This window comes from Glycine soja, chromosome 8 (assembly GCF_004193775.1).
Source record: "Glycine soja cultivar W05 chromosome 8, ASM419377v2, whole genome shotgun sequence".
Lineage (NCBI taxonomy): Eukaryota > Viridiplantae > Streptophyta > Magnoliopsida > Fabales > Fabaceae > Glycine > Glycine soja.
This window is the reverse complement of record NC_041009.1, coordinates 22,297,932-22,316,113: the sequence shown is the minus strand read 5'-3', so window position 1 is coordinate 22,316,113 and position 18,182 is coordinate 22,297,932. Positions and strand designations below refer to the sequence as shown.

The 18,182-nt window shown below is 34.4% G+C and overlaps 2 protein-coding genes across 2 annotated transcripts; one reads left to right on the top strand and one right to left on the bottom strand.

Moving 5' to 3' along the window:
- Positions 1-6,917: 6,917 nt before the first annotated feature.
- Positions 6,918-12,681, top strand: LOC114422760 (O-fucosyltransferase 27-like). The gene is made up of 10 exons (XM_028389279.1): positions 6,918-7,331; positions 7,761-7,845; positions 8,862-8,932; positions 9,018-9,106; positions 9,219-9,462; positions 10,089-10,201; positions 10,302-10,392; positions 10,478-10,606; positions 10,815-11,362; positions 11,758-12,681. The coding sequence occupies exons 1-10, from the start codon at positions 7,140-7,142 to the stop codon at positions 12,212-12,214; spliced, it is 2,019 nt and encodes a 672-aa protein (XP_028245080.1). The 5' UTR covers positions 6,918-7,139; the 3' UTR covers positions 12,215-12,681.
- Positions 12,682-14,601: 1,920 nt separating this feature from the next.
- On the bottom strand, positions 14,602-18,182 carry LOC114422759 (transcription factor BIM3-like). Its single transcript, XM_028389278.1, has 7 exons — positions 17,961-18,182; positions 17,685-17,781; positions 17,460-17,529; positions 17,223-17,318; positions 16,214-16,644; positions 15,406-15,535; positions 14,602-14,933 (listed from the first exon to the last, which is right to left on the bottom strand). The coding sequence occupies exons 1-7, from the start codon at positions 18,043-18,045 to the stop codon at positions 14,823-14,825; spliced, it is 1,020 nt and encodes a 339-aa protein (XP_028245079.1). The 5' UTR covers positions 18,046-18,182; the 3' UTR covers positions 14,602-14,822.

The window sequence follows — 18,182 nt, the reverse complement described above, 5'->3', positions numbered from 1 at the left end:
AGCTTATTTCAGAGCCAAGGGGAGCTGTGGGCTAAGGTATTGATCTTAAAATATGAGGGTTGGAGGGGTTTAAGCAAAGTAACTTCAGGAAGGGGTGAATCGACATGGTGGAGGGATTTAAAGCTTATGTTTAATCACCCACAATATGAACACATAATGAATTCTACAACATCATGGAGGGTTGGAAGTGGGGACAAGTTTAAATTTTGGGAGGATAGATGGATGGGTGGAGAGGACACATTACTTGCAAGATACCATAGGTTGTATAGTATCTCTACACAGCAAAACCAAAGTATACAGCACATGGGGGCCTTCAAAGATGTAGGGTGGGAATGGGATTTTAGGTGGAGAAGACCACTATTTGATAATGAAATAGAGATGACAGTTTCATTCCTATCGGAGGTTGCACGTCACCCAATTCAGCCTCACATAGGTGATCAGTGGGAGTGGAAGGCATAACTGAGTGGGCAATACACGGCAAAATCTGCTTATTATGTGATGAGAGGGGAAATAGCTGAACAACAATAGGATGAAGCATTTAAGGAGCTATGAAAGCTTAAGCTGCCGCCTAAGATTGTTATATTTGCGTGGAGGCTAATTAGAGATAGACTACCAACTAGAGCAAACTTGAGGACTCAACAGATTGAGGTTGAAGATGCAACATGCCCATTCTGCAGAGAGGTGGAGGAAAGCACATGTCATCTATTCTTTCATTGTCACAAGATAACTCCAGTATGGTGGGAATCCTTGTCTTGGGTAGATCTGTCCGGTGCCTTCCCAAATCACCCAAGGCAACACTTTCTCCAATACATACACAGAGTAACAGAGGAAATGAGGTCTACCAGATGGAAATGGTGGTGGTTGGCACTGACATGGACCATTTGGAAGCAAACAAATAACATTATCTTCTCCAATGGTACATTCAATGCCAACAAAATCCTAGATGATGCAGTTTTCTTACTATGGATGTGGCTTACAAACTTGGAAAAGGATTTCAACACTCACTATAACTTCTGGTCTTCCAACTTCGGAGTAGGATTTCTCAATAGAGTAGGATAGAATATTAGAGCAATTTTCTGTAATACTCTAATTTATAGTTCACATTCTTGGTCTAATGAATATGCCAATTGTCATGGGACCAAATATGGACTGTAATATGTATTCCTAGTACCCTTGGTACTCAATTAATACACTATATTATTTTTGCTGAGCAAAAATTAAAAATGTATATCACACCATTCATGCTAGTTGCAACCATATCCTTAAGAGTTTTGTTTTGTCTTTCAGTCACACCATTCATGCTAGGTGACCCCGACATGGTGTACTGTGGGACGATTCCACATTCCTCTAGGTACCTAGCAAAAGGTCCCGGACATTGTTCACCTGAACCGTCATATCTGTCATAGTATTCACCACCATAATCAGATCTGCCACTCTTGATTCTTTTGTTGAGTTGATTTTTAACTTCAACTTTAAATGTTTTGAACACATCCAGAGATTGTGACTTTTCATGTATAAGAAATAAGTATGCATATCTGGAGTAATCGTCTATGAATGATATAAAATATTGTTGACCATTCCATGAAGGTGTATGAAATGTCCCACAAATGTCCGTATGTATCAATTCCAAGACGTTTGTAGCTCTATATGCACTTAATTTCTTGCTTTTGGTCAGTTTACCTTTAATGCATTCAACACAAACATCAAAGCTTGTGAAATCAATGGAATCCAAGATTCTGTTTGACACAAGTCATTCAATTCTGTTCTTAGAAATGTGACCTAAGCAGTTATGCCATAATGCTCCTGAGTTTGTATTATGAATTCTACGCTTAGTACCACACAATTCCTCATTGAAGGATTCACCATAGGAAGCTACAATATCAATTAAATATAGATTATCATAAGCCAAGAGTGAATTAGTTCTAACAATATCTGAATTAAAAGACAACCTAAACACATTGTTTCCACATGAACACAAATAACCCAATTTGTCCAAATAAGAAACTAAAACCAAATTTTGTCTAAATAACGATACAACAAAAGTGTCTTTCAAATCCAAATAAAACCAGTACATAATAATAATCTAAAATGCCTTATAGCTTCCACCTCCATCGATTTACCATCTCCAACATATATCCATCTTTCAGAATCAATTGGCTTCCGGTAGCTTAGGAAACCCTTTATTGAAACACTGATGTTAGTAGTGGCACCAGAATCTAACCACTAAGTGTTTCTAGGTACTGAAGTTAAATTGACCTCAGAACATACCAAAGTAAGAAACATACCTTTCTTTGCACGCCAAACATGATATTTGGTACATTTCTTCTTTACATGTTCAGGCTTAATGCAAAAGAAACAATTGTCACCTTGATTTTGTTTCTTTTATGTTGAACCCTTAGCAGCTTCATTCTTGGGATCCTCAGTTCTTTTTCTTTTGTCCTTGTCTTTAGAGGTACTTGCAACATGCGCACTTTCATTCCTTTCTTGCTTCAACCTTTGTTCTTCTTGCACACACTATGAAATGAGCTCATTAAGAGATCATTCCTCCTTCTGACAATTATAAGATATCTTAAATTGACTAAACTGTGAAGGTAGAGAAATTAGTATTAAATGAATAAGCAAGTCTTATGATAGCTCAAGCTTTAGTGTCCTTAATTTTGAAGCAATATTTGAAATTCCCACAATGTATTCCCTCACATTTCCTTTGCCTTGATACTTCATGGAAATTAAGTTCTCAAGAAGAGTACTTGTTTCTGCCCTATCGCTTTTTGCACACATTTCCTTTGCCTTGATACTTCATGGAAATCAAGTTCTCAAGAAGAGTACTTGTTTCTGTCTTATCGCTTTTTGCAAAGCGCTTTTCAATTTTAGCATGAAATTCTTTGGTATTAGTTATATCATTTGAAACAGTACCTCTAAAGACCTTAGGAATGCCACACTTAATGATCATAAGACTCATGCGATTTGAGTGATCCCACTTCTCATGAAGTTTCCTCTATTTAGAGGTATTAGAATCCGTAGGAGAAGGGGGTTTCTCAATTCTTAATGCATGATCTAGATCCATGCAGAGCCAAGAACAATTTGCATGTTCTCTTTTCAATCCTTAAAATTTGTACCATTAAGAATCGGATCTGAATTCATATCAGTAGATAAAAGATCAAAACAAATAATACGCTCACATAACAGTCATCAATGCATTTAAATAATGGTATATCCCATCTCAAGATATCTAGTGCACCATTAATATCAAGTCTTTGGACAATGGTATTAATTACTAGTGATATTCTTGTTGTATTGTTCAAACATTGATAATAAAAGCATATCAAATAACAAACCCATCTTTTTTATGTGATTTATCATTCACATGCAAAAACTTCTAAAATTAGTTAAATGGTAACTTTCCTTTGGGCCAATAACCATTCATATAAATAATCACACACGTTAACATTCCTCATAAACAATTTAGACAGGAGAGATCACTTTGGTGATATCTTGATTCAATTAACTCATTTAAATGCTAAACAATTAAAGTGATATACCATAGCTAAATTTTGAACATTGATGCACCAAATCCAAAATTAAAACATTTCTAGAGTAAATTATTTTAACTTTATTTATTTATTTATTTTAAATTTTAGAAGTCTATGATTGTTATTTTAATTTACTACAGCGGCCTCTAAAAGTAAGAATGAGCACAAAGTTATATGTATATATATTAATGATGCACTGTAACCTTTAAATTAGCGGTGCATTTACATATTGTTGGTAAGATCAAGCAAAAATATGTAAAACACCTAAGTTCATTTAAAGTTTAGAATGTGCCAGCGGCGTGAATAAATAAAATTTCCAAAATCATACATGAATCAAGTATGGGTGGCTCTCATACCAAATTGTAGGGATTCAATCAATCAACCTAATTTGATTCTAACAGAAAATCATCAATCCTAACCACATGTTTTCTATCCATGTAGAGAGAAATTATTGCATAAAGATGAATAAAATCCCTTTGTGCTCCCATACTAAAAAATCATGATGAAAACTAAATGTGGAAGCGTACCTGGATTAGCCATAATGAAATTATGAAAGGTTGATAAGGATCAAGATTGGTTTTATAATCTTCCAAATGTAGAGAGTCCTTTTTTTTTCTCTGAATTTTCCTCTTCTGATGGGCATGAAGAGAAAAGAAAAGCGAAACTGTACGTCTGTCGCTCATTTCTACAAATGGGGACCATAACCTCTTGTATTTGTAACTGCCATCCGTTACCCCAAATTTGATAATTATAATTTGACCCCTCATTAAATTATAATATCACTAATGGTATCTACACAATTAGCCTTTCATGACATATATGCCCTTAGCCATAATTTTATATTGATTAGACCACTTTAATATTTTAGTTGATAAAATAATGGTCCTAACTCATTCAATTATGTGATATATATATGACCCAAAATTGCTAACATCTTTGTGATTATGTTTTGGAGCGTTTGTGATGGGTGATAAAGCTTTGATTTTTTAAAAGTAAGTTTGCCTCATTCGTTGTTGGAGAGGCCGCAATGGAGTTATCAGAGTTTCTAGCACCAAAGATTTGGGGTGCAAGCACCTGACAGTGGCGTTGAGAATCTGATAGCATGGAGGTGACATTTGGCATTGCAGAGGTGAGATCTAGCAGCATTGAGAAGAGATTTGTTGGCACGAATGATGAAGGGTGGCAGGAGGTGGTTGTGGAAGATGCTGTGGTGACAGGTGAGGGTGGAGGGTTGAGAAAAATAAAGTTGAATGAGAGGAAGATGAAGAAGTGGGGATATTGTCATCATTAAATGGAAGGGTGTTTTTGATCTTTCAGTGCATATTAGCATCGTTAGTTAATCGTGTTAGCTTAGGAGTGTCAAAAGTAATGCATTTTGAAGGAGATATGGTGAGTATGAATAGACTTTTTTTAATCAAATAATGTTAGTGTTGTATTTATATATAATAGATGTATATAATTTTAAATTTTTTAATATATACCGGATCAAACCAGACTGCCCATTGGTTGGACCACTAATTCACTACTTCGACTGAGTTAATGACCGGATTAAATTTCATAATATTATTTCACACATAATTAAGATAATTAAGATAGTATTAATTTTTCTTATAAATAATTTTTTGATAGGATAATATAAAAGTTTAAATACATTCTTTATTCCTGTAATTTAATAAATATTTTTTTATTTTTGTTCCAACAAGTTTTTTTTTCTTTTATTTTAATTCTTAAAACTGAAAATGTATTTATTTTAATTTCTATTGTTAAAGAATTTTAAATAATATTTTAAACAGTAAATAAGACTATCTAAAATTTTAAGAAAAAAAATAAAATAAACACATTTTATAAATATTAAAATTTTTTTTTGTAAGAACAAAAATAAAAAATACTAAATTATATTAAAAATATATTTAATCCTAATATAAATACTACTTAGGACTTTAATCACAAAGTGGTTGTGAATTACTGCTACCTAATCATTTTTCCTATTTTGAGTAAATATTTATCATCATTCTCTTGTGAATTCCATTCACAATTGACCTGCTTTGTCTACTCACACATATTTAAACAAAAGGCGCATCATTCGTTTCCATGTCCTTGAAGTTGCCAGTTTTCCCGTGGATCTAAGAAAGTAAAACAACAAAATAAATTAAATAAATAAATATTGAAGAAAAGAAGAAGAAGGGTAAATACTCGCTTTTGTTCTTAAATATGTAATTTGTTAATAAATGTGTTATGAAAGATGAAAATACAAAATTTAGTCTCCCGACCTTTCGTCTATTCCCGTTAATAAAATAACCTACGTGACATAAGTCAAAGTGATCATTTCTAATTGTCAACATAGAGACATATTTGTCATATAATATTTTCATGACTTTTCGTCTTCCCACTGTCTGGGAATATGAATAAATAAATAGTCACTTTTATTTTTTAATGTGTAATTTGCTGACAAAAACGTCATTGAAAGATGAAAATACAAAATTTAGTCTCAAAAAATGTAAAAAGTGCGATAATTAGATCTGACTGTTAACTTCCGTTCGTCACCATTAATAAAATAGCTAAGATTCGAAGAAGTGAAATATAAGATATATTTATCTTTTATTTATAGTATATTGTGACTAATTATTATAATTTAAAAAATTTGTAATGTTTGATACACTGTTACAATGTTTATTTTGATAAACTGATACAATGTTTATTTTGGATAATTTCTATTGTGACAGAAAAATTATGGTTGATAATCAATATTATCGTTATTATTATGTTTGTTTTAGATTATGATTGCTAATATATTTTTTAAGTGATTATTATAATGGATTATTGTAATGTTATACTTGTAACGATAAAAAAAGACCAAAATTTATTATAAAATTATATTTTACCCTTAAATGAAATGAAATTTTGGATCTAACAAATTAGTCTAATAGAAACATACTGATATTTAGATCTAATACAAAATTACTAACATTTTCATCTAATAATGATAACTTATTGACATTTTGGTCCAATGGAACCTACTAATATTTAGGTCAGAAAAAATTACTGATATTTTTTTTTCAATAAAAAAATATTGACATTTTTGTCTAACAAAAACTTAGTGACATTAATGTCTAAAAATGGTATCTTATTGACATCTTCGTCCAATGACAAATTTGTCCCTCTGTGTCATGTAGTCTATTTTATTAATGGAGATAGACAGAAGTTAACGATTGGATATATTTGTCGCACTTTTTATACTTTTGAAGACTAAATTTTATATTTTTATCTTTCAGAAACTCATTTATATATAAATGATACATTAAACAAAATGACTATTTAAAAAAAAAATGGAAAGAGAGAAGAACAAATAGAGGAGACTAGTCCTCTCTTAGATCCAACTCAAACAAACAAGACACTCCCTTGTTTGTGGCCTGTGTTGTGTACGAAGACAGAAGAAACACAACGTGCTTTAACACGTGCTTTTTCAAGCCCATTGGCTCCAACACTTCTCTTCTTCTGACTTCTCTACTCTAACTTCCTCAGTTATCTTCTTCTCTGTTCGTTCTTCTTCTGAAGAGAGAGAAAGAAAGAAAGAGAGAGACTTTCTTCTTTTCTTTCTCTCATTTCTCAATGAAAGGGGAAGTGAAAATGAAGTCAAAGATGAAATGGGTTGGTCTGCTCGGCCTTGTGCTCTCGGCTTTCTCTATCTTCATTCATTTCCTCCTTGCTAGATTCACTCAAATGGGTGTTGCAGAATATGAGTCCTCTGTTACAATCTTCTCTTGGAGACCCGTCTTTGAGAAACCAATTCCCCCCACAAATGTAAAATCTTCTATTCACACAAAGATCTCACCTTTTTATCCAAATTTCAAGTGTTTTTTCTTTCTTTCTTTGCATTGCTTTGGTAACCCCCTATATTCTGGGGGAGTGTTCGTGGTTCAAAATTTTGGCTTTGTTCTCCGGAAAATGACAATGGTTTTGTGTTGCATTTAGTGTCATTTTCTGCATAGGGTCTAGTCAGATGCTGTGCTTTGTTTTTTCTCTAAGTTAATGGAAATTCACTCAGCATTGAACAACGCTGTTTTTTGTTCATTGGCTTGGATTTGTCGGTTGCTACGTTTAACTGAATTTGGAGTACGATGTAGCTCCTATGTATTCGGAGTCATAGGCTATTGAGCTTTTGGACTTTGTTTTCATCTGTGTGCAATTTTTTTTCGGTTTCAAAATTTGTTGTTGTTATTTGTGCTGCAGACTCCCTCTTATAGAAAATTATGGGGTCCGGTGAAGCGTCTTGAATCACTATATCCGGATTCAAATCCACGAGGACATTATGCTGGTGAGTTCAACATTTCATCATAGTGCTCAACATTCTACTGCTTCAAACTTAACGAGGATTTTGTGCTGGTCTATTTGCCATTGATTTTTCTGTTGACCAAACTTGTGAACTATTGCTTCTTTTTTTACTGGTTGTCTATTTACCAAAATGAGTTGAGTATTTGATTCTGAACTGTACATAGAAAAGGTATGTATAGAAAATTTTAGGATGAGTTGGCTCTTTTGTTGTAGCTTCTTTTACACTACTATAAGAAATGGACTTAAGATTATCTGGTTATGTAAGCATATGCTGTGCCTCTATCATATATAACCATGTGATTTGATATTGTGTGACTGAGACTCAAATTCCCTTCTGTTTAGTGTCTCTTCTCGAGGCAAAATTGGCTTTCTCTCTTTCGGCTATGGATGGGGAAGCAAAGCATGATGTTGGTGTCTAAATGTGTGTACCATCCCAATCCTTAGAGTAGTACTGCATATGTCTGTCTTTCTCATTGCTGAGCAATAATATCACCTATAATTAGATGCTTTTTTGTGAATATATGATATCAAATTATTTGAAGGGATCTGTGGAGTTTGGACTTTCATTTGTGTAGTCCATAATAATGTCTCCTGCAAGAAAGTTTGACCAGTATGATCATTTGCCCTGATTTTTTTTTTTTGTCTCAACCCGTGCATGTGTATTTCTTTTCATTTTCTGTGATGTTTTATATGTACCAAGATTTTCAGATTTTTGTCACTCATAGTCACAAAGATTTTACCATGCAAATTATCAAATATTTGATCTTAGCTAATGTTGCTCACCATTCACTCACTTTGCATTTGATCTTGTTTCTCTATATTTTTGTAGATAAGATTTATCTTAATTTAAATACCATTGCCTTTATGGTCGTACTTTGGATTATATGTAAAACCAAACAAGGTCTTTGCAGGAAGGAGGAAGCTTGTATTTCTGTAAATTACTGTTAATCCTTTTATATCTCTCTCTCTGAAAGAAAACATGTCTCTCTTTCCTGACAGATCCTGTTTCAGAAACAAATGGGTTTATTTTTGTCCGGATACAAGGTGGTTTTCATGAGATCAGGAATTCGGTAAGGGTATCAAGTTTCAGTTTCTGTATCCTATTATATTTAAATCACATCAAACTTAAACTGTAGCATTATCTGTTTTTTTCAGATATGTGATGCTGTTGTGGTTGCTCGACTTCTCAATGCTACATTAGCTATGCCTGAGATCCAATCAACGACCAGCAGCAAGGGAATAAGGTTAGTTACTATTCTTTCAAGGAATTAAAGCGTATATTTGACTCAGTCTAATGTGATATAATTATGTGTTTAAACTATTTCACTATTTCTTTGTATAATTATTTTTATCCAGTTCTCAGTTCAAGAGTTTTGCATACCTATATAATGAAGAGCAATTTGTCCTCTCATTAGCAAAAGATGTCACAGTTGTGAGAACTCTTCCTAAAGATCTGAAAGGTGCAAGGAGAAAGAAGGAAATTCCTGTTTTTAAAGTTCCATATTCAGCATCACCTTTTTATTATTTTCACCATGTTCTCCCTGTATTAAAGAAGCATTCGGTGGTTGAACTAGTTGTTTCTGAAGGTGGATGCTTGAAGGTAAATGCAGCTTTCGCTTAACCTATTAAATCTATAACCTGTTTTGATCTAAATTTTTCCTACAAATTTCAAATGCAAAGGTTTATTTGTGCGGACTTGTTTATTTTTGTTTGAATGGAATTGACTAAGCAAAGATTCAATGGATTAGTAAGCCCCCTTTCAGAGTGCAATGTAGTTGATCATTTTGTTCACGTTGCCAATGTTCTTGGGATTGAATTTTGATGAAACTTATTTGAAAACTAATGCACACTGTCAATCTATTAGTTTTGGGCATCCTATGAGGTGATGAAGGACAATTTAGATGCGGGTCATAATTTGAGGAACTTTCTTTTATGACTTTTTAGGGATTTATATTCTTAATTTCTGAATTGGGGGGTTGCTTGTGATGAGCTTATTTCAAACGACTACCCAATTGTTTGCCATATTGAGTGATATACTGCATTCATGCTGCTATCTTCCTTCTATATCTAGTTTCAGCTTACTGTCTTCCCTTTTCCTTTGCACTATGTCTCCTCTTGTTCTACAATCTACACTGTGCAGGTTGTTTGTTTAAATTGGTTCTTATTGTGCCTTTATTAAATGTGCCCATAAATGATTATTTCTCTTTGCTTCCCCTCCCTTCTTAGGCCACTCTTCCTCCCAATTTTGAAGAATATCAAAGGCTGAGATGTAGAGTTTCTTTTCATGCTCTTCAGTTTCGGCAGGAAGTCCAGGAACTTTCTGCTAAGATTTTGCAGAGGCAAGAGGAATTTCATTGCCACCTCTCTTTCAAGTTTGTTCTTCTCCTTCGTACTTTTTCCCTTCTTTTGGCTTATGAATATTTCCTGATATGATTGTAGATTGCGAGCTCCTGGTCGTCCATTTATTGCATTTGACCCTGGCATGACTAGAGAATCTTTAACGTATCATGGTTGTGCAGAACTATTCCAGGTATATGATCAACCTGTGATAACTTCATCTTACTCTTCCTCAGCTTATCATATATGAGCTATGATGGCCATGAATTCTTTTCTAGGATGTACATACCGAACTTATTCAACACAAACGATCATGGATGATAAAACGTGGGATTGTCAAGGGGAAGCTTTCAGTCAACTCAGCTGAAGAAAGACTAAAAGGCTCCTGTCCTTTAATGCCTCAGGAGGTAAGAAAATATTTTTAAATTTTAGATAGTCAAATTGTTCATTGTCAATGAATTGGTTGGATAAACTTGGCAAACTTTGGTCATTCACATTTGTTGCCAATTTATACTAATGCCATATATTTAGAGAGAGAGAGAGAGAGAGAGAGAGAGAGAGAGAGAGAACTACCCTGTGACTTATTATATGCTCTACCATTCTGATCTCTTGCAGATTGGTATTCTTCTTCGTGCTTATGGATACTCGAAGGATGCAATTATATATGTATCTGGAGGAGAAGTCTTTGGTGGTCAAAGAACATTGATTCCTCTTCATGCTATGTTTGAAAATGTCATTGATAGAACTTCTCTAAGCACTCCTTGGGAGATGATTAGGCTCTATGGGAAAGAGGTGAACCTTGTTGATACTCCTGGACCGCCACCTTTTGTTGAAGAAGTAACCAAGCATGCAGCTTGGAAAAGTGCAGGTCCACGTCCTCGACCACTTCCTCCACCTCCAGCTAGGCCGAAATCATACAACATAGAAGGTTGGTGGGGTTGGGTAGCTGAGAGTGATAATGAGCCTGATAGTACGGTTATCGAACTGAGGACCAATGCCCATAAATTACTATGGGAGGCTATCGACTACGTGATTTGTGTTGAAGCTGATGTTTTCATCCCTGGATTTGACCGAGACGGGAAGGGGCATCCAAATTTTGCTAGCTTGGTGATGGGGCACAGGCTCTATCTGTCAGCTGCATCAAAGACATTTAGACCTGACAGGTACTTGCCTCTATTTTTTGAGCGTATATTTTGAATGTATGTAAAAGCGATTTTTCCCCTTGGAAATAACTCTGAAAAACCATACAGAATGTTTTTATAATCAGCCAAGTTAGATATCAAATGCTTGGAAGTTCCAATTCTCTCTTATATTTTAGAAAGTTAGTAACTAAAGATAAAACACATAAGGTTGCTGGTGTTTCCAAATAAAGCCTGAATATAATGTTTATTGTCAACTGCGCCATTAAAAATCCAAGACAACCTGCAATGCATTAGAGCATGATTTGGGAACTTTGCTAAATTCATGTGTAATTATGAAACAGAAGCTTCAGTAATGCCATTTAAAGTTGAAGATTTGCAATTTTAAATACTTTGTAATCTTACTTGCACTGGTGCAGAAAGGAAGTGGCTAAACTTTTAGATGAGATTCGGGACCACGGGCATCATGCAAATCATACATGGCTAGAATCAGTTCGCAGGCATCTGAAAAAAACATTACTTGATGGAATTATGGAAGCATCAAATAAATCAAAACTACTATCCTTTCTCTCTCATCCAGTCCCTGAATGCTCTTGTTCACGTGATTCCTTTGAAGTATCAAAGAATTCTTCTAGCCCTCTTACTTCCCAATTAGTGACATCTCTTGGTGTTGCTCACCGGTGTCCTGCATGGATGGACACTGGTCCAATTTCTCAATCAAAAGATAAGGAAAATGAGGAGGACGTATATGAGGATGATTCTGTATCTGAGTTATTCTTTAAACAAAATGCTGAAAATCATGAAGGTGATTCAGAAGTAAACATTAAAGAAGAAAATCAATTTGAGGATCAAGAAGATGACAGTGGGGAAAGATGACCATCAAGTTCATTGTTGATGGTTCATCTGACAATAATGGATTTGCATTCTTCAGATTCATGTACATAATTGTTGCTTCCAACTGATGCTTACTGGATTCAGTTTTGGGTGAGAGAAGCACCGAAGCCATATAAATGTGGCTCTGAAACTCTGATTCAGAAAAGACGTTCACTAGCTGAGAATCATCTTATGACATTAGTGTTTTTTTCTTTGGCTCAAGTCCTCAAATATATAGGCTAATTTGTTGACCACATGTCAGTTTTGATGTAACTTTCCATGATCTTCGTAGTTAATATTAAGTTTAGTGCAGTTTGAATTCTTTGCCAGTAAAACTTTCTAGTTTATCTCTGCTGCACATACTCAGACTGTATTTATTTAACTCCATTTTTGTACCTGATGAGAGAAGTAAATCATCACGCATTTTATTTATTGAATGAGTAGAACAAAGATATGACATTATGGTATTATAAATTTTCTCCCAACTTCTCTTTCAAGTAAACCTCTACCCGGTCCCTAAGATTGTAGCCATGATTTACTTTAGTTCTTGATTTTATAAAACTCAACCTTTTTAATTTTACAAAAGGTTTTATAATTTCTTTCACTTTAGACATTCTTTTACTATTCTTTTTATTGTAATTAAGGATTAAAATATATGAATTTTAGCAAAATTTTATGAAGTCGGGAACCAATGCATTAGTGTTGTAAAATTTAGATAATAAAGTGAATAACATTTATAATCTTAAGAATGAAGGCTTGGTATTCTTTCTTGTATGTACGTGGAGACTAAGATTAAATGCCTATAATCTTAAGCATCAAAGTGGAGGCATTGGCATATCATTCAGAATGGTGTTTGTTCAGTACCTAAATCAGGTTTATATGGTGTACCAATACGTCCAAATGTGGTCTGCAAAACTATTGTGTTGCGCGACTTCCTTATGAACCAGCATGTCACTGCAAAGAGCATATGATCTGAGACTCCATGTCCATTGCCGGTGTGCGTAAGCAGGTAGTGCCATCGAGGGTGAAGAAGTCCTGAGATCGATCTAGTTGTAGCAAGCTCCGAATTGGCCTCGCTCTATGATGGCAATCTCAAAGCATATACAACAAACTCTCCTTCTCAACTCAACACTTGTTACAAGAACAATCAAAAGAAGCTTACACGATAGGAAAGGAAAAAGAAAGTGTTTAATAATTTTTTGGTAGATGGAGGGAACAGACCAAGGACTAGCTGTGAGCTGGTAGGATGAGCAGAAGGCTCATGGTTAAGCCATTGATTGGTAGAGTTTTAGGCCAGATTGTGAGTAACTCCAAATAACTGAATCAATTGAGGTTCTGTCAAGAAAAATGACTGATCATTTTCATCTTGAAACCTGACTGAAGGAATGAATGAGATCTCATGATGGAGGTCCAAGTATATCAATCTACCCTCTGAGGGTCGAACATGCATGATGGGAGTCTCATGCAAATCCTTTGTGGATAATAGTGGACCCACAGTTTTTGTGCTTCATGCATAATAGTCCATGAATGCTTTTCTAACAAGGCTATGATAGAAGCTGTAGTTGATATCTATCTATCTATCTATTGTTTTCTCTTGCTTGCAACAGTTTGACGCATTCAATTTGCATAACTTAGGGTATATTTGGATATACTTTAGGGGCCTCAAACATATATTTAGAATTCTAAAGTCTAAATTACGTTTTGTATGATCTTTGGATTCCTCTCAAATTAATTTTGTTTCCTACCTTTGTGACTAATTTGACTTTGAAGCAAAAGCAACAAATGAGTGACTTTCTAAGTAAAAGTACTTTTGATTTGTGTTTTTACAATAACAACGTACTTTTGATTAGTATATCCTAACGGATTTCATTTTATCAAATGCTTTTGAACAAAAAATATGCAAATATAAATCAAATTATAATAAATTCTTTTATTTTTATCAAATTTAAGTCCACAACGTACTTTTGATTTAAATTTATATGTATAAACTTTAATCCAAATCCAAACATGTACTTAATTCACTTCGATACTGATACTAACGTTAGAGCACTTGACAAATGATAATATTGATAATGATTATCAATTTTTATGGCTTATTACCAGAACATTTTTTTAGGTGACACTACTTTAACAAGTTCTGGATACAAGTCATTTTAGTCAAGTAATCTCATTTTAAACAATTTTTTTAGATAGTATTGTCTAATTTCTTAACAAAATTTTGATTTGACTTGTACAACTTAATGTAAATCTCACGTGTAAACTCTCATACAGACTCAGTCTGGTGAACATAGCCTCCAAGAACTAGTATTGATACGAAAATTATCCATTAATGAAATGTCAACTATGTATATATGCCATTAAAATATCAAGCAGACTGGAAGACATTGGAATGGAAGATTGAAGTAGAAGCAGGCATAAGCATATGTAACATTTTATTTCAGAATGTCTTAGTCCCAAAACCAGAATCGTGAAATTTACATTTTATCTGGCTCTAACCAGCATGGCAAAAATGAACCGGTCCACCCAATCCCTCTTAGGCTCTTACTCTCATCCGAAGACAAAAAAAGAAAGAAAGAAGAAACTCCTGACAAAATGAACACGAGAGGAATCTCTAGCTTGCTTCTTGTCTGAGCCGCTTTGAACTTTGTTCAGAATCAATATTGCAGTAATCAACCCCGGAACGTGCTATTGCTGGGTTGCTCACAAATTGGTTTTCATGGCCCTGAATGAACAAATAATATATGGTATTAAACTATTAATTTTAGAATTTAATTAGAATGCACCGAGAGTCATCCAATTATGGATTGACATATATGATATGATTATTGACTTTAATAATTACCTTAAAAGTTATATTTAGATTTTAGAGTGATTTCTAATTAGTTAACAGCGTAGAAGTTTTTTATATTAACAGTATCAAAATTAAACTCTTAATTTTAATAGGAAATAAGAGATTATGATGTAACTCTTAGAACTATTAACTGTGATATACTTGGTTGACTAGTTCTAAATTGGCCAGTTCAAATATAAAGAGATATACATCGGCAGCAATTTCTTCTTACTCTCTCTTTCTAATGAATAATACTGTCATACTAATTCTATGTCAAAAGGGCAATAACAATGTTGCAAAATATCTTCAAAAAATAATTCAAGACTGAACAAACTTGGTGCCAAAAAATGAAGTATAAACGAACCTTTGAAGTATATGCAGAGGGGATCAACCCAGAATTTGCTCGTCTCCCCACATCAATTTGCACTGAGACATTAGTCTGGGACATATCTACGCCCGAAGAGTGCAATGCTTGCGTGAGAGAATCTAAAATTCTGTTAAAACACATAAAAACTTGGTCAACAGTGGCAGAAATGATATATTCACTTCAACAGTGCTTGAGGTAATCGACTCAAATGCTAAACAATTAATTTCCAAAGGTACAGTTGCACCACTTATTTTTGTATCATATAAGCAGGTGAGAAAGAAAACAATGTCAACAGCAACAAGTTTGTGGGAACCTCAAAAATTTCTCATGCCAAATTTCCTCCCCATTTTTTGAGGATAGATTCTCATGCTCAATTCTAAGTACCAGTGGATTTCCAATAATTTGTTGTTTGGTCATATTCACAAAATTTGGATCAATAAAGTCAGATTGCAAAGAGTATTTGACAAGATTCAAGTGGAGAAAAAGATGCGAAAAATTTATTGATCATCAAACTATCATAGCATATTACACCAAGCCACTAGGTATCATCCCTAATCGCCTTATGATTCGAAGTGGTACGGAAAGCTTAATCATTTTTAAGATAGAAGGAACTGGCTATCAGATTTCAGAAATGTAGTCATTGAATCAATATATATGGCAAACAATTTAAAAAAAGGATGGGGGAATGGTCATGTTCATGTGTGCGCACACACACTGTTCACCCTCACTAGATGTAGTTTCAAGCAAATAATTAACACACGATTGGTGAAGAAAAACTACTGTTGAACTTATATAAGAAACTCACCCCTGAGAATAGGCACTTGAGATGCTATCTGATCCACTTTCAATCACCAGCTCCTCCTGTTCCTTCATTGTATCATTATGTGGAACAATATAGTTGCCCTTGCTTTGTTTATTAAGCCACAATTGAGGCTGGGTATGGGAAGGCATGTTAACATTAGATACAGGTTCCTGCAGATGTTGGGTTGCCATACCACTGCTAACAATTGGATCAAACATGTCCAATCGCATTTGCATGGGAAGCGGAACTGCTTCTGTAGTTGAACCAGGGGTGTGGTCCTTCTGAATAGTTGTCATTGAGAAGTCAGATTCTATCAGGTTCTGTACATTTTTGGGCAACAATGGAGAGACATTGTTATTTTTCTCATCAACAGACCCATTTTGTGAAGCTTGAGAAGGATCTGTAGTATTTTCTGCAGGCCCATGATGATTTCTCTGGTAAAAACAGACAAGAATAATAAACTTCAGATTGTTACAATTTCAAGACACTAAGCCACAATGAACCATTGTGACAAATAGATCACTGAAGTTGCCACAATGCCATTCCATAACTCGTTCAAATAAGCAAATTGGGCTACTGGCTCTGGAAGAAAAAGGATATTGTAAATAAAAAAAGACAACTAGAGGCAGACATATGAATTCAAAGAAACAGCATGGTGAAATCCAAGCATGAAAGGAACTTATAAGAAATTTTAAGCAGTTGGCATCATGAGTACACGACATATGGCCATGTACATTGGTGTTCCAATCCATGTTGGTGACCCTACTTAGTGGGAATAAGGCTTCATAGTCGGTGTTCTTTCTTTTGCAGTCTATATAAAATGAATCCTTATACAATCAGAAAATCACAAGTCTCACAATGTTGAGGTGGCATTACTATCAGTCAGGAAAGCTACTATAATGCATACTTGCATTGCCATGCATAATTCATTTGCCCAACATTTCATAAATCAAGGTCCAGAGTATACAGACACGAAAAAAATATCACATTACACCATTCCAAATAACTTTACCCATGGAGTTAATTTCGTGGGCTCCTGATTCCATCCTTCATAAGTCTGTTCATAAATTTGTATTTTTTCCTGTAGGAACTGAATATACTCAATGACCTGCATATATAAATAAAGGGGGGGGGGGGGGGGGGGGGGGAAATTGCTTAATTAAGTTCACACAAAAATATAATTAACCATTAAGATGTACACAAGAAACAAATGATTGAAAAACAAATGATTGAAAGTTGAACGAAGTACCTCCAACAAGAAGGATGCCTTGTCTCTTTTTTGATCATTTTGAGGTATGAGATCTCTCAGAACTTGAAACCTGGCTCAAAAACATATTTTTTTTTTCAAGCAACCATATATTGCCAAATAATAAATAATAATATAGAATTAAATCAAACTTCCACTCAAAACCTACACAAACAATTAACAAAAAAATAAATAAATAAGTTTTTTTTTTCTTTCTTTAAAGCTTGCCTTTCGTTAATCTTGCTCCTTCTACGTTGCTCAGTTTCTGAATGCTTTGAACGATGAGGGTTCACCCTCTTCCCCGTGCTGGGTTCATCCACCTTCACTGCCAAGTCACAACGTAACAATAAATAATTGTGTTCAAAGTTGAAAATTGAATTGCAGAATGCAATTGAAGAGGTAAAAAGAGAAGAACTTTGAGACACCCATCAATGAATCAATCGATAAACCCTTGTGGGTGATGCACAACCAAACCAAACAGCGCACAAAGAGAGAGAGGGAAACCTTTGGAAGAGATGTTTCCAGTTAAGAGTTCTTCTTCATCATCTTCGTCGAATTCATCCTGATGCCCTTTCGCAGACCTAGCCATTTGTTTCTCCAGATGAAGAGAAGTACAACCTACCTAGTACCAGTAGTCTTAGGACACGACGTGTTTTAACTGAATCGATACCTCATCAAACCAAATCTTTTGATCAAACAAATCAATTTTGATCTAATTATCATAAT

Coding starts and splice junctions, on each gene's coding strand:
- LOC114422759 (XM_028389278.1), bottom strand. CDS start 18,045: ATGGCTAGGTCTGCGAAAGGGCATCAGGATGAATTCGACGAAGATGAT. Junction 17,782..17,960: donor TGGAAACATCTCTTCCAAAG/GTTTCCCTCTCT, acceptor GTGACTTGGCAG/TGAAGGTGGATGAACCCAGC. Junction 14,934..15,405: donor CCTCTGCATATACTTCAAAG/GTTCGTTTATAC, acceptor TTGTTCATTCAG/GGCCATGAAAACCAATTTGT.
- LOC114422760 (XM_028389279.1), top strand. CDS start 7,140: ATGAAAGGGGAAGTGAAAATGAAGTCAAAGATGAAATGGGTTGGTCTG. Junction 7,332..7,760: donor AACCAATTCCCCCCACAAAT/GTAAAATCTTCT, acceptor TTTGTGCTGCAG/ACTCCCTCTTATAGAAAATT. Junction 10,393..10,477: donor GTTGTGCAGAACTATTCCAG/GTATATGATCAA, acceptor ATTCTTTTCTAG/GATGTACATACCGAACTTAT.